Source organism: Leptinotarsa decemlineata, unplaced genomic scaffold, assembly GCF_025532065.1.
Source record: "Leptinotarsa decemlineata unplaced genomic scaffold, Ldec_3_MD MMD2_tig00000882_RagTag_RagTag, whole genome shotgun sequence".
Classification (NCBI taxonomy): domain Eukaryota; kingdom Metazoa; phylum Arthropoda; class Insecta; order Coleoptera; family Chrysomelidae; genus Leptinotarsa; species Leptinotarsa decemlineata.
In genome coordinates this window covers 7,240,043-7,256,291 of record NW_027412556.1, presented here as the reverse complement: position 1 = coordinate 7,256,291, position 16,249 = coordinate 7,240,043, and the positions used below count along the sequence as shown (strand labels likewise).

Here is a 16,249-nt window from a genome sequence, read left to right as displayed (position 1 = left end):
ATTAAAGGGGGGGACATTAAAGAAATGCACTGTATAGAAAAAGAACTGCAACTATCCGAAATTAGTCATAGATTAATCTGATACTTAACCCGTTGTATAAAACAAAGAGCGTTATCAACATTAAAATTAGAAATTCACCACAATGGTTCATTGATCATACGTTTGATTTCAAAATATTTGAAAACCTGTTAACGAGCCTTTAATACCGATTCTTTATATGATATTTCAATAAAATCGCTTTCAATACAATACAATTTGAATAAAATATCTAGCAACAAACTATTTAAAGTGCACAAAAATTAACATATCTATTGTAAATCACTGAATTTTCAAACAAGAAAGTTTTGTTAACAATTCAAACAAACGAACTGTTTAAACTTGTTCAACTTGTCAAGTTATGTTTGACTGACAAAGCAGTAACGTTATTTTCTATTGCCTAACACACATTTCCTAAAAGCTAACCAAAGATTTGTAAAAGGTGAAGGAATGTGCCTCAAGACGGATTTCCATCAAACGGACTAGCTTGCGACTAGTTTCGTTTTCAAAAACAGAAACTAACAAGTTGTTCATTGCTTTTTTTCGCTCGAGTTCTACAAAAGAAAATTTAATCTCATTCTTGTTTGAAATGAACAACAGTACAACAAATCAATAGAAATAGCCTACCTTGTGCCGATAATCGAAATCTATTTCCACCACTGATTGACACTTTAAGTAAAGTGATAATGTTTCCACAAAGCGATCTCAGTTTACAGAAACAAACAAAACACCGATACCTTTTGATCTTTCCGCCTGCCGATGGGACATTCCATTGTTGACAAAAACAGTCGTCCAACAGAACGTCTTCAAAATGTTTCTTATTTCGACAACTCAAGTTTTTGTTTTGTCGAAATCAACACAGAATATCACGTTATATATGCGAGTAGTTGTTTAGATGGTAATGTGGATACGAGTGTAAATACAGTATCTGTTTGAAATTGAGAGAGAGAGAGAGAGAGAGAGAGAGAGAAATATACTTCATTTTCCAAGAAATCAAGTTTTTAAAGACAGAGCATGTTAGGAAAAAAATTGTTAAATATACAAAATATTTACAAAAGTAGAAAAACCCTATACTAATCAATTGAAAAATAAACATATGTCAAATATAGGTAAAATGAGTGGGTATATAAAAAAACATATAAATTAACTGAGAAAGCAAATAAAATATAAATAATACATACTGAGAATAAAATCATATCTAAAATAAAATCATAGCAGAGTTTCACTGTAAAATTCCTCGAGATTATAGAATGCTTTTTTGAGTAGAGCTTCTTTAATTATTTTTCTGAATTTGTAATAATTTTCCTCCTTTCTGATTTCGGAAGGTACGTAATCATAGATTTTTTTGCTTTTATAAATCAGAGTAGATTTCGGAATAGGGAGAGGTATTTTTTCCGATATTTGCCTTGTAACATATTTCATTTGATTGCTTGGTTTTGGGGTATCAACTGTACTAAGGTTTTTGTGTATTAGACATACAGACTGTAGAATAAAAACGCAGGTGAGGGTTAAACTGCCCTTGCTGATAAATAATGGTCTACAGGGTTCACGAATTCGAGCTTTGAATTAGGTATCTAACTGCCCTTTTTTGTATGACAAACACTGATTGTAGTAATTGTTGAATACAAAATCCCAAAAAGGCAATTTCATATCTCAAATGAGCCTCAATCATAAAGTAGAAAACTATCTTCGCTGTAGATGTGCTCAGTTCATTTGTGACAACTCTAAGTGCTTAATATCCCGCCGCAATTTTTTTTGTCAATACTCTAATATGCAGATTAAATTTCAGTTTGTCATACCTAGATAGATAATCCTAGGAATTTTGATTTATTTTTGTTTTCTAAAGTTTGTCCATTTAGGCTCAAATCTTCAAGGTCAAGGTCACTAGTAATAGTATATTTCAATTGCTGGACATTTTTTTCAAGCCAGAGGATGGTAGTGTCATCTGCAAAAATTGTAAAATCTTCTCTAATTGGAATGAAGTCCAGATCATTCAAATACAGAAGAAAAATAATTGGACCTAGAACTGATTCCTGTGGGATACCAGATAAGATCTCTCCACTGGATGATAGTTGTCCATTCGATTTACTATTTGTTTTCTATCTCTTAAGTATGAGGCAAACCAGTCATAACAAGCACCTCTGAAACCATAGAAGCAGAGCTTCTTTAAAAGGAGGCCGATTTACGGAATCGAAGGCTTTTGAAAAGTAACAAAACACAGCTACTACAGTTTCCCCGTCGTTAAGGTTCGTATAAGCATACCCAAGAAAATGAAAGATTGCATCATTGGTGCTTTTTGAATTTTGAAAACCAAACTGAGTGTTTGATAAAATTTTATGACTGTCTAGAAAGGCTAGTACCCCTTTTTTGGCAAGTTTTTCAATCACTTTCGAAAGTGTTGAAAGTAAAGAGATTGATCTGTAATTGCTTGGATCTTCCACCTTTAAAAAGTGGAAAGACAGGAGCTGTTTTGAGACTTGAGGGAAATTTTCCAAGTGCAAATGATCTATTGATAGCTCTAGTCAGTGAATCTAGAGCAGCATCTGAAAGGTTCAGTAGAACTTTCATAGAAATTCCATCAATGCAGTAGAATTTTTGTGTTTTATGTCCCATAGTACTTCTTTCAATAATAATAAGTCTGTATCAGTAAAGTGGAAATTATTAGATACATCAATGTGGTTAAGATATTCCATGGGATCCGATTAAGGTTTTAGAGTTGATGTTAATTTTTGTGCAATTGTGCAATGGAAGTCATTAATTGTTTCGGGATTTATGTTGACGTTCTGATTTCGTGTTGAGTTCGATTTACCACTCAGACTGTTAACTATGGCCCAGTTTTCTTTAACTTTGTTACCTGCCATTCTAGTACAGTTCTTTAGCACATTTAATTATATGTCCGTAAATTCGACGATAGTTATTAAAATATGTAATCAAAAATTCATCAGAAAAATGCTTACGTAAAGTATGTAATGATCTAATGCCTTGTGTTAGCCAGGGTTTCTTATTTTTCATTTTAATTTTTTGTTTGGGAAAACATTCTTCAAAGACCTCAGTTAGTAGTTTCTGAAACGCACATATTGAAGCACTTAATAACAAAACATCTTCCCGTGGAATTTTTTCGCATTTATGTTTGAATTTCTTAAGTTGTTTTTATTATATATTCTTCCAAGCTTGAACTTTTCAATAGACTTGGAAATTTTAAGACAACAGCTTCGTGGTCAGATGGACCTGCCGGAATTACATCACAAGTCAGTTTATTTTCATATATATTTGTGCAGATGTAGTCAATGATAGTAGACGAGTGTCGTGAAATTCGGTTTGGCTCCTGAACTAGCATTTTTAGGTTGAAAGACAAGAGTAAATCGTCTAGTGGTTGAGTGGATGAAGATGACTTTTCATTATAATTGTTATAGTTTTTAAAAATCTGTTAAGTAAACTTTAGTAAACTTCATACTTAGAAGATTCGTGAGTTGACTCATTGAAGTTCCATTTTCAAGTGATGTGGAAATATCTGGCGCCCTCCGGATTTTAACAGTGCAGTAGGAACAGAGATTTGATTATCGATAAATTAAAATCTCACCTGTTTTTTCCGCTAGCACGGCCATGCTTCACGCAACACACGCGAACGAAAAATCGTCGGCTTCCACACCAAACAGACGCGTTCACTACATAGAAACGACACAAGCACAACTAAACCGGCACTGAGGCAGAGCCACTGTCAAAAAGACGACCCTAAATACGATCGCCCCTCACTAGCAAATAGTAAAACGGGAGAGGAAGGCAAAGTGTAGAGAGTTCGATAGGGTTTATGTAATGTGGTGCGAAAACTTCGAAAACAGCCTGTTGATTTGTTTGGGATGCCTCATTCGGTCAGCTAATTGATTTCATCTTTTGGCCGCGTTTCTTGGAATTCGTACTATTCGTAGTTGGACCACACGCGGGTTAGAAATTTATAAAAGATTCGATTCTCTGATTACATTTTTATAGGCGGCAGCGCAGTGGCGTAGTTAAAGCTTTCAGAGGTTCGAAACATACCTATACATATTTCTCTGGACGCGAAAGACAAATTTCTAGGTAAAAATCAACTTGTATTCATAACAACCTATATGTCAAAAAATTTTGACATTAGAGCGGCAAGTCAAAAAAAAAATTATTTTGAACTATGAAGCGAAACTGAACTGAAAAATTTACTAAGCACTAATTTTTTGCACACAATGATATAAAATACCTTTTTACATTCTGAAAAATTACGAGATGTGTTAGTAGCCTACACACCTAAAAATTTCTTCCCGTGAATTATCTACAGTGATATCTGCGTCCCCACAGAAAAAAAACAAGTGGAATCAAATCTGGGGATCTGGGTGGCTATTCTGTAGAATCTCTCCTACCAAGTCATCAATCTGGAGAGATATTAACGAGAGACTGTCTGACGAGTACTACGCAATCAGGAAAAGCCTCATTTCGTTGCAAAACTACCCTATTTCACAAAATGGGATCTAAATGATTGACGTTGTTAATGCTTGACAGGTGTGAGTAGCCTACATACCTGATAATTTTTTCTCGTGGAATATCTATAGTAGTAACTGCGTCTCCATAGAAAAAAGCCAAGTGAAGTCAGATTTGTCAATCTGGGTGACTATTCTGTAGAACATAGCTTACCAAGTCATCAATTCGAAAAGTTAATAACGAGGAAGTGCCGCACGAGTATTACGCAATGAGAAAAAGCCTCATCTTGTTGCAAAACTACTCCATTTCACGAAAAAGGATCTAACTGGATGACGTTGTCAATTCTTGGCATGTGTAAGTAGCATACACACCTGATAATTTCTTTCCGTGGAAGATCTACAGTAGTAGCGGCGTCTCCATAGAAAAAGGCAAGTGGAGTCAGATCTGGCAATCTGGGTGACTATTCTGTAGAATATAGCCTACCAAGTCATCCATTCGAAAAGTTATTAACGAGGAAGTGCCGCACGAGTATTACGCAATGAGAAAAAGCCTCATCTTGTTGCAAAACTACCCCATTTCACAAAAGAGGATCTAACTGGATGACGTTGTTAATTCTTGGCATGTGTAAGTAGCATACACACCTGATAATTTCTTTCCGTGGAATATCTACAGTAGTAGCGGCGTCTCCTTAGAAAAAGCCAAGTGGAGTCAGATCTGGCAATCTGGGTGGCTATTCTGTAGTATATCACCTACCAAGTCTTCAATCCGAAAACTTATTAACGAGTAACTGTCTCACGTGTACTACGCTATGAGAAAAAGCCTCATTTTGTTGCAAAACTACGTCATTTCACAAAATAAGATAAAACTGGGTGACGTTGTTGATGCTTGGCAGATGTAAGAGCCTTCACACCTGATACTTTCTTCCCGTGGAATCTACAGTAGTTGCTGCGTCTCCATAGAAAAAAGCCAAGTGGAGTCAGATCTGGCAATCTGGGTGACTATTCTGTAGAATATAGCCTACCAAGTCTTCAATCCGAAAAGTTATTAACGAGTAACTGTCTCACGAGTACTACGCTATGAGGAAAAGCCTCATTTTCTTGCAAAACTACCTCATTTCACAAAATAAGATCAAACTGGATGACGTTGTTGATGCTTGGCAGATGTAAGAGCCTTCACACCTGATAATTTCTTCCCGTGGAATCTACAGTAGTTGCTGCGTCTCCAAAGAAAAAAGCCAAGTGGAGTCAGATATGGCAATCTGGATGGCTATTTTTTGACAGTCTCAATATCAAATGACTGATTGAGAGGGGATTTTTTTTATTTGGAATATCCTGTTCGACTTTCCCACAACTAACTGAAAACTGAACAAACAAATTTTTAACGCTACTGACATTTTCTTGATTGAACGAAATAATAATGATAATAATAACTTTATTGTCTAACAGTCTTGCGACTCTAATAAGATTATGATTATGTCAAAAAATGTTCATATTCCATCCTGGAAACGGTTAAAAAAGAACTGTTGCACTGAAATGTTGAATTGTGAAATCTCGAGAAAGTCCAGAGAAATACTGGACATCATATTTTCATAATGTGTCCCAAGAATGATCTCCAGTATTTTTTCGAGAGTAGTCACCGTGTCCAGATTTCTCAGATATAATCGACAAAACTGAACTCGAATCATATAGTATGTACCTACAAACGATAAACATTGCACGTGGCATTCCATAAAATGTTTGCGGCAACGATTATTAGCAGTTATAAATCGAAAACGGACCCGGTGACACGCGTTTGTGAAAATATTGGTGATCAATTCCTTATCTACAAGTCCAGCGAACATATCAAGCATTATAACGTCCATCAGGTTTATGTTTCAATGCAATCATTAATCTCATCTCATCGTGCTGTAGTTGCTTGAGCACAGAAACATGCCAGCACAGTATAGCGCTATTAGAGAGGATCACTAATAAATGGTATCAACAAGAAACATGTACCACATTAAGCGGTTTGATTGACATTGATTCTGGCACGAAGACACGCGGTAGACGACGGCTGAATGATTATTTTCGCATAAGGACGGGTTTATTGTATTCTTTTTATAATGGGACATCGCTAGACACAATGACAGAATAATTAATGGAGAACTTTTAACCACGGAGTTACAGTAGTGCAACATTTGTCTACCTACAAAAACTACAGTACTATACCTTCAAAGGGAATCCTGGAACCCCTGACTTAGGTGGTGACACCAATTTAGGTAAACTGACTTAGTTTATTAAACCGAAACCGATCGTAAAAAATAATATCTTAGTAAAAATTAGACGAGTTATTTTATCTATCCTTTATTCAGTAATCTGTGAAAGTAACAATATCGAAAGACGACTGTTTCTGTTTTCTCGTCCTCTACAGCTGTAGCCTAAGGATAAAGTGGGGAATGGGAAAAATACCAGCGTGGTTCAAACAGAACTGGCTGGTATCTCAATCGCCACAAAAGAAATAACCAGGAAAGAAATTTCTGGCAAAAACATAACAATCTGCACTGATAGTAGAAAAGCCCTATTATGCTTGAACAGACAACGTGTTACCTCAGGACTAGTACTAGAGTGCCACCAAGAGTTAGCCAAAGCCTCGGTAGATAATAATGTTATCCTGAGGTGGGTTAAAGGGCAAGACAGGAGTAAAGGTAATCGCATTGCCGACTCTTTAGACAAGGAAGCGGCTGGGCTAAGAATTTTAGGACTCAGTGGCACCTTCGGCCTGATGACTTCGACAATTGCGGAACTAGCTAAACGTCACACCCATGCTCAATTCCTAGAGAGATGGGATGGAATCAAAGGATGCAGTCCTGCCATGATCATCTTGGGCGACCCTGGGAAGCTGGCTCCGAAGAAACATCTGGCGATGACCAGGAAAAACCTACGATTAACAGTAGGATTTCTGACTGGCCACTGTCAACTAAGGAAACATCTCCATATTATGGGACTAGTGAACACACCCCTATGCAGGATGTGTGAACAGGAAGATTAAACTGTCAGGCATGTCTTATGCGAGTGTCCAGAGTTATCGTCAATAAGAGAGTGTGTGTTCGGCGAGTCTTGGCCTACACCTGCCCATACAGCCTAGTGACTTGTCCACCTTCCAGGAAAGGACAGGATAGACGATGACCTAGGAGGACAACTCCTCGGGAGGATGTATAATTTGTCACATGTGATCCAAGTACTGTGGGCCTACACTCAACCTTCCTCTCTAAAGATACAGCTGTAGTTTCATTTATCGCGGACCAATGGACCCAAGTTCCTTTTTCCACCCACAAACAATCTATACTCATGAATGCGAAAGTTACTCAATTAAGTAGTTGCAGTAACATTTATTTTCTCTTTGACAAATTCACAATTTGTATAAGAATAATCAAGATCATGAAAAATACAAAAAAACAAAATTACTAAGAAAAGTATATACAAATAAAAACTCCACATATACAAGGTTTTTTTCAAGGACGAAACACAAGCAGAAAAATCCTTAAGGCCCTCTCAGAGCTTTGCCTATGCGAAAGCAGCGATTCACACTGGATTTGAATCGCTGGAGATTGAATCCATTTGGGAAAATGTTCTCAGGAAGTTCATTCCACATAAACACAGTTCTCCAGATGAAAGAATTCTTGAACAGTGAAGTTCAAGGTGTCTGTTCGTCGCGTATTTCTGATATGTATCGCTCTTGGTGGAATCAAATGTGCCAAGTCCCTTGAACACTTCACGTGAAAGTATCTATAAAAGAGAGACAAATCTACAACCTTTCTTCGATGTTCTCCAATCAGGCGGATGGCTCTTTTCTGGATGGAATTCAGCAACTTCAGGGTATGTTTGGAGGCAGAGCTCCATACATGAGAACAATACTCCAAAGAAGGTCTGATCTGAGCTTTATAAAGCATCAAAACTTGCTAAGGTGTGTACAGTTTTCTGGTTCGGTACAGTGTTCCAAGCTTTTGAGAAGCAGCAGAATTGTCTGACCTGATATTATTATATTCGGTTCGGAGACATTTATCTTATTGGAGAAAACCGATGCCTTGGTTTTCGAAATCACTTCTAGATCCCCATTAAGATATGTAACCTCTTGCTGCCGGTGAAGATGTGCCTCCGTAGCCGATATCCTGGAATCCAAAGGAAATGACTAGACAAGTGTACTGTCGTCAGCAAAGCAATATATTGGATTCTTGGTTCTATCCAATAAGTCGTTGATATACAATAAAAAGAGGGTATTCGAGAGATATTCCAAATTTTGTTTCCGAAATCCATATTGATGTTGAAGCCTTCTAAATATTTGAGAATATGGTGGTTTACGACTTTCTCCATGATTTTTTATATCACTGATAGCAAAGCGACTGGTCTATAGTTATCTGGAAGGTTTTTCTTGTCCTTTTTGGGATTAATCTGAACGCGAGCAATCTTCCAACAAGAAGGAAAACCCCCTTTCTTATAAGATAGGTTGAAAAGTCTGCAAAATACTGGCGCGAGTTCATTTGCGCACTTTTTAAGTACGATAACGGACACTTCATACATTAACTACAGTTTATGCACACACAAAAGCAAAAATTGTCAGAGTATTCATCGTGAAACTCAGCTCCAGATTTTTTTCTAATTTAACTGTGTTGTTTAATACCACAAGGAAGTTTATGAAACAGTTTCAGGCCTAGGTGTGGAGGAGAATTGGTCGTCACTATGTATTTACAACAGGGCTCATAGTAATCATTTGTTTGCCTAGTTTGGGGGTGAAAGTGGCACGTTTAAATATGAAAATTACTGTTTCTCCGTACTGCTATATTTTCGGAGGCTGAACTTTTGTATGTAGGTTCGTTTTATGTTGTAGATGTCCAATAGGAAAGGATTTTTGAATATTCAAACTGGGGTGCCAGCCGCGGGTGGAAAAGACGCGTCCATAAAACAAAATTATCTTTTCATTAATGTTTCTCCATGCCCTTAACTTTCCAGTAGGTGAGTTTATATTTAGTATCAGCATTGCCCTCGTCCGGAGCCGGGGCAGTCCGCTTGTATTATATATGGAAGAAAACACACACATTCATAATGAGAAACTGAGGGTCTTTCTTACACCAAAATGTGAATCTACCTAACTTAAAATCTCCAAAAAATGGCTAAAGTCCATTTTAATAACGTTAGGAGAGGAGACCACTGTGATTTTTCCTCCACCGACTCATCGGAACGTTTGAAAAGAAAGGGTCAACTTCAATATTTACTATACATGTTTAACTTCATTTATATGTTTTGTATTACACTGTCATTTTCATATATTTTTTTAAGTGTGATGCTTTTTTTCGTAATGTTCTTGTATTGAATTGAATATATTTTTCTTTTTATGTAGTCAAGTAAGGTAATTTTATCTCGAAACAAGTGTTTGCTCACATATCATGTGTGTATCATTTATGCAAAAAAATTGTATTTGCTGTACACATTCTCACTCTTTTCATTAATAAATGATATTATTATTATTATCAATTCATAGTTTTTTACTCAATGTATAGGCCCTGAAGATAGTAATTGTGAGATCAGAAAAAATAAAACGGAATGTCGACCAGTATAACTTATACCAGTTGTTTATTGATTTTAATGGTTCTCAATCGTGCTGCTACCTGTTGACTATTATACGAAATGCTTGTGCCATATCGCCATATCCAGTTTCAAAACGAATAATTATTCATTTTAGTATATGCTCGACTTATTCTTCATTTTCTCAAAAAGTTGATTTTGTGGCATAGCCCTTTCTCTTACTGAGACACTTAACCATTATTTAAAAAAATTGTGAATCAATATTAGAATCGATTTTTTCCTGGATTTTCTAGATTTTCCAATATCATTTCATAGTTCATAATGAATTCATGAGTTTTCATAAACGCACTGTATATATTACATGTGCGACTCACTTGATAGTGCATTAGAAAATTCAAGAACATTCAAATTTGCTCACCATAACTGGGGGATCGTTTTCATATTCAAAAGGTGTAATAAGTGTTGTAATTCAACGAGAAGTTGCCATAATTTTTGTGTCTCTACCTGCAAATGTCGCTACCATCAACGTCACTAACTTGTTTTAAAACCTTATCAGAACACGACCGCTAGCTGCTTATCAGTGCAGATTTCTTATCAAAACGAACATAACAATGCCATTGTGTTGATATCCACATTGCCTTAGGGTCCCAGTGGTAGTCAATTTTTTACATTGTTATTTTGTGTCGAGGTAACATGAAATATACTATAGCCAGCCGGAATATGAATGTTTATTTAAGTGTTAGTAATTACAATATGCATTAACTACGGCAGAAATAACGAGACTTTTAGTATCTTACCCTAAACATTGTATATTTTGCATATTTCAAGCTTTATCGATTATGACAAAATGTGACAAAATGGCGAGTTGAAACTTTTCTCACTCTAACTCTTTGCATGGCCGTTGCTTTCCTCTCGTGTGCAATTCGCCAATTTCCTCCTGGAGGAGGAAATTGACAGGAGTTTTCGTAGGGGTGCAGCAGTCTGGCTCGAGTTAATGCTAGTTTTTTCTCACTTTTTTTGTGAATGAAAATACTTGTTTGTTTCTCTCTTCTCTCCTCTTCGGAAGACCTTTTTTCATATACATGGCCCTCTTTACGTGATTATCTGAAAGACTCAGGCCTGGATACCGGCGTGAATAAAAGGGACCCTCACTTCATATTTGCAAAAAAAGTTCAGCATTGGTTCTTTCACTCGATGGGTGATCTCAACACATATTCATAATACAAGTAACTTCACCTCGACCTACTGTAGTATTACATAGTATTTTAGCCATGTCACTGTGGGATTTCTAGAGAAGCGCAGAAGGGTCACATATTTTTATTGTTTCTTGAAAATTACGACTTTAAAATTCGAAATTTCGACTTTAATCTCGTTCAAACTCGAAATTTTGATTTCATTTTTGAAATTTCGACTTTAATCTCGGAATTTCGACTTTAATCTCGAAATTTAGACCTTAACCTCGAAATTTGAACTTTGATCTTGGAATTTCGACTTCAAACTCAAAATTTCGAGTTTAATCTCGAAATTTCGACTTCATTATATAAATTTCGACTATAAACTCGAAATTTCGACTGTAACCTCGAGATCTTGACTGTAATCTCGGAATTTTGAGTTCAACCCCGAAATTTCAACATTAAACTTGTTATCAAACTCGAAATTTTTCGAAATTTCGAGATTAAACTCGATATTTCGACTTCATTATTCAAATCTCAGTTTTAAATTCGAAATGTATACTATAATCTCGAAATTTCGACCGCACTTACCCATTTATGGGTAAGAGAGAGAATTCTCACACCTCTTCCTATATTTGACAAGCTGTAATCTCGAAATTCCGGATTTATTCTTTAAATTTTGACTCCAAACTCCAAAATTTTACTATAATCTCAAAATTTCATCTTTAATCTCAAAATTACAACTTTCAACTCGAAATTTCGAATATAAACTGACTTTAATTTCGAAATTACGACTTTAATCTTGGAATTTCGACTGTAGTTTTGAAATTTTAACTTCAATTTCAAAATTTAGACGTCATACTCGAAATTTTGATCGTTATCTCCAAATTTTGATCGTTATCTCGAAATTCCGGCTTTATTCTCTAAATTTTTACTTTAATTTCGAAATTTCAACTTTTATCTCAAAATTGCGACTTTCAACTCGAAATTTCGAATGTAAACTAGAAATTTCGACTTCAATCTCAAAATTTCGTCTTTGAACTGGAAATTTTGACTTTAAATTGAATTTCAACTTCCAACTCGAAATTTCGAGATAAATCTCATAATTTCGACTTTAAACTGTAGATTGAAGTCGAAATTTTTTGAAATTTCAAGTTTAATCTCGAAATTTCGACACTAATCTCGAGATCTTGACTGTAATCTCAAAATTTCGACTTCAACCTAGAAATTTCGACTTTAAATTTGTAATTAAACTCGAAATATTTCTAAATTTCGAGATTAAACACGATGTTTCGACTTTACTCTTCAAATTTCGACTTTAAGTTACGGAATTACAGTCGAGTTCCCGAGAACTCGACTGTAATTCCGTAATTTTGACTTCAAACCCAAAATTTCGACTTCAAACTCAAGATGTTACTTGAAATTTTGAGAAATATTGAATTTAACCTCAAAATTTCGACTATATTCTCTAAATTTCGACTTGAAAGTCGAAATTTCAAGTTTAATCTCTGAATTTCGACTTTAAATTCGAAACTTTAAATTCAATCTTTAAATTTCAACTTTACTCTCCAAATTTCGACTTTAAAATCGAAATTTCAACTTCAATTTCGATTCTGATATCGAGATCTCGACTGTAATCTCGAAATTTCGACGTTAAACTTAAGCCTAAACTCCAAATTTCTCAAAAAGTCAAGTTTAATCTCGAAATTACGACTTTAATCTTGAAATTTCGACTGTAATCATGAAATTTCAACTTCAATCTCGAAATTTAGACTTCATACTCGAAATTTTGATCGCGATATTGAAATTCCGGCTTTCTAAATTTATACTCCAAACTCCAAATTTTTACTTTAATTGCGAAATATTAACTTTAATCTCAAAATTGCAACTCGAAATTTCGACTTCACTTTTAAAATTTCAACTCCAAACTCGAAATTTCGAGTTTCAAACTTTCAAAAATATGTAGCCCTTCTGCGCTTCCATGGATTTGCTGAACGGAAGCTCCGAAATAACATTTTCATTATCAATTAGAATTATTTCATTCAATACTTCTATCATTGAGTTTTAAAATTCAACCCTATCGATTAATTTATCCCTACCAAAAAGGAAAATTGGAAATCAAACGGCCAATGAAGCGAAAGTCGGTCGGTTATCTTTCTGCAACAGCAGACATCCGTGAATATGCCCAAGTCGAAATTCTAACCGATATCAATAGAGATAAGTGACAAAAGTCCTCAATCGGGTGTTGACCGGAGGAGTGAAAATACGACCGCCGGCAAATGGCTTGCTCATAGACAGTAAATCATCCGAGGAAATCTAGTTTGTGGAATGATTTCTGGCCGAGATATTTATGAATCAATTATCGGAATTCTGAATGAGGAAGTTCCATATATAGATTATACAAGGTGTTGCTTAATAACAAGCTAATATTTGAACAATTTTGTTTAGGTCCATTTCGAGAAAAAGCTTCAACTGTACACACGAGGGTGGTCATAAAAGTACCCGACCCAACAACAAAAACACAAAAATTTTCCCAGTGACGTTCAATACGTTCGATACCGTTTCTATAATAAGAACTGTCTTCCTTCTCAAAACAGCCCTCAACTGCCAACATCACTGATTGAATTGATTGAATTTATTTATTGAATTAGGATTTTCTAATATATAGCCTAGCTAACTTAAAATATAATATAATTAACAAAATTTATATAAATAATACAACTTTATATACATACATAGTTTGAACTGAACAAAAAGGAATTTTTCAATTTCCATCATGAATATATTTTAACAGTTCGCTCTTGAAAATCTTTAATGATAGAGTAGATTTAATTGAATCAGGTAAATCATTGAATTGGACAAAACCTTTAAAAAATAAACTGTTCATACTATTTCTTGTATTTGTTCTATTTATATGAATGTGACTGTGGTGCCTAGTAGAATGGTAATGAATGTCCTTATTGAAACTTATTAATGATAGAAAGTATGGTGGGGTCATTTTATTTAATATTTTATAAATGAAAACCAAGGAACAATAGAATAATCTTTTGGATACTGAGAGCCATTGTAGAGCAGATAGCATAGTAGAAATTGGTGTATACCTATTACATTTTAAAATTATTCTCATTCCTCGATTTTGTAGTTTTTGTATTTGTTGCACTTTGTTCAAATTAAAAGAGAATAAAATAGATGCACAGTAGTCCAAATGGGGTTGGATTATTGATTTATATACCATAATTTTTGTATCTGTTGATAAGTTATTGGCGATTCTTGTGAAAGGATATAATTTTTTTGCAATCTTTTTATCAATATATTTGAAGTGGTCGTCGAATGATAAGCAATTATCAAGTTGAAATCCCAAATACTTCACTGATGTTACTATTTCTATACGTTTATCTTCAATTTTTATATTTATGTTGTTTGTATTTATTTGATTATATTTGAATTTAGTAGTAATTATCATTGCTTTTTTTTTAACGTTAAGTTTAGTTTTATTGGTTTTCAGATATTTTTCTACTTTCTCTAGAACTTTATTCATTCTGCCAATAGTTTCTTCTAAATTTACTCCAGTACAGGCCAATGAGGTATCATCTGCAAATAAGTTGATGAACTCACAGCCTGTAAATAATTGAATTTCAGATACAGAATGAATAATAGGCGACCAAGAACACTACCTTGTGGCATTCATGAGTGATTTGTTATATATGATGAGAAATAATCGTTCACACGTACTGTCTGTTTCCTATTTGATAAATAACTACTCATCCATTCATAAACCATCCCCTCAATCCCATATCTTCTCAGCTTCTGAAGCAAAATACTTCTATCAACCGTTTCAAAGGCCCTTTTGAAATATAAAAAGACAGCTTCAACATATTTACCTTTGTCTGTTTCATTAGTAAATTTAGTTAATGATAACTGTAGTGCTGTTTCACAAGAATGTTTTTTTCACTCCTCCATAATTGGAAAATCTTTGAGACCACTGAGCCATTTTTTCAAGTTTGGACACAGAAAACAATCCAAGGGGGCTAAATCTGGCGAATAGGGTGCATGAGGTAGCAATTCAAACTTTGATTCGTTAATTTTAGTCATTGCGATAATGAATTTGTGAGCTGGTGCAATGTCTTGAAGAAACCACTGACAACTGCGGTCGTTTTTGCTTGCTTTCTTCACTCTAACGTTGCAATAAGTGCGCCGTTGATGAAACGGACTTCGCCTTCTTTGGAGCCGGTTTTACCTTTTGAGTCAACTGTTTTCATTGTTCTTTTGTCTCGGGTGTGAAGTAATGGATCCATGTTTCATTCATGGTTATGAAACGACTCAATAATTCTGCCTTGTTGCTGTGAAACTTCGCAAAACACTCAATTGAAACATATCCACAACACTGTTTTTGCCCAAGTGTGAGCAAACGCGGCAACCATTTTGCACATAGCTTCCTCATGTCCAAATTTTCAGATAATATACGATGTACCGCACTTTCTGAAATGACGACGAAGTCTCCAAGCTCGCGCACTTTCATTCGACGATCATTCAGTACTGCTTTGTGGATTTTCTTCACCGTTTCTGGAGTCATCACGTCATTTAGTCGACCACTGCGATGCTCGTCTTGGTAGCTCGTACGGCCTCGTTCAAACTCTGCTACGCAATATTTTACTGCTGTAAACGAAGGAGCAGACACACCCAGAGTAGAATCCAGTTCAGCTTTCATATTGGGCTGAGACCTTTCAAATAGAAGTATTGTGCCACATAACGATGACCAATTAGTAATATAGCTATGAGAGTTCTAAGCCAGTCCTTAAGGAAAAACACGTGCAAATTTGAGCAGGTCCTTTCTGGCGATTTTTGGACATCAGGCCCAGTTCACACAAAAGGGACAAAGTTCCGCGCCTCGTCTCTGCCAAACGTCCATTCTGTATGAATTGGGACTTTGACTTTCATGGCCCACTCCTCCACTTTTGCCGTCATACATTCGTCCAATCAGAAGCTACCGCGCGTACAGCGGGAAATTCAAATTAATCAGTAGATGAACAACAGGTA

At 35.4% G+C, this 16,249-nt stretch overlaps 1 protein-coding gene across 2 annotated transcripts in view; it reads right to left on the bottom strand.

Moving 5' to 3' along the window:
- ush (Zinc finger protein ush) overlaps nucleotides 1–16,249 on the bottom strand; it is a 231,291-nt gene that overhangs the window by 106,355 nt on the left and 108,687 nt on the right. Inside the window, exon 1 of one of the 2 annotated variants that reach the window (XM_074174919.1) lies at nucleotides 3,617–3,728. The exons of the other annotated variant lie outside the window; for it this stretch is intronic. Coding sequence (XP_074031020.1) covers nucleotides 3,617–3,641 — 25 coding nt within the window. The 5' untranslated portion in view covers nucleotides 3,642–3,728. Of the gene's footprint in view, nucleotides 1–3,616; nucleotides 3,729–16,249 lie in introns of those variants that run through there. 2 annotated transcript variants of the gene reach the window in all.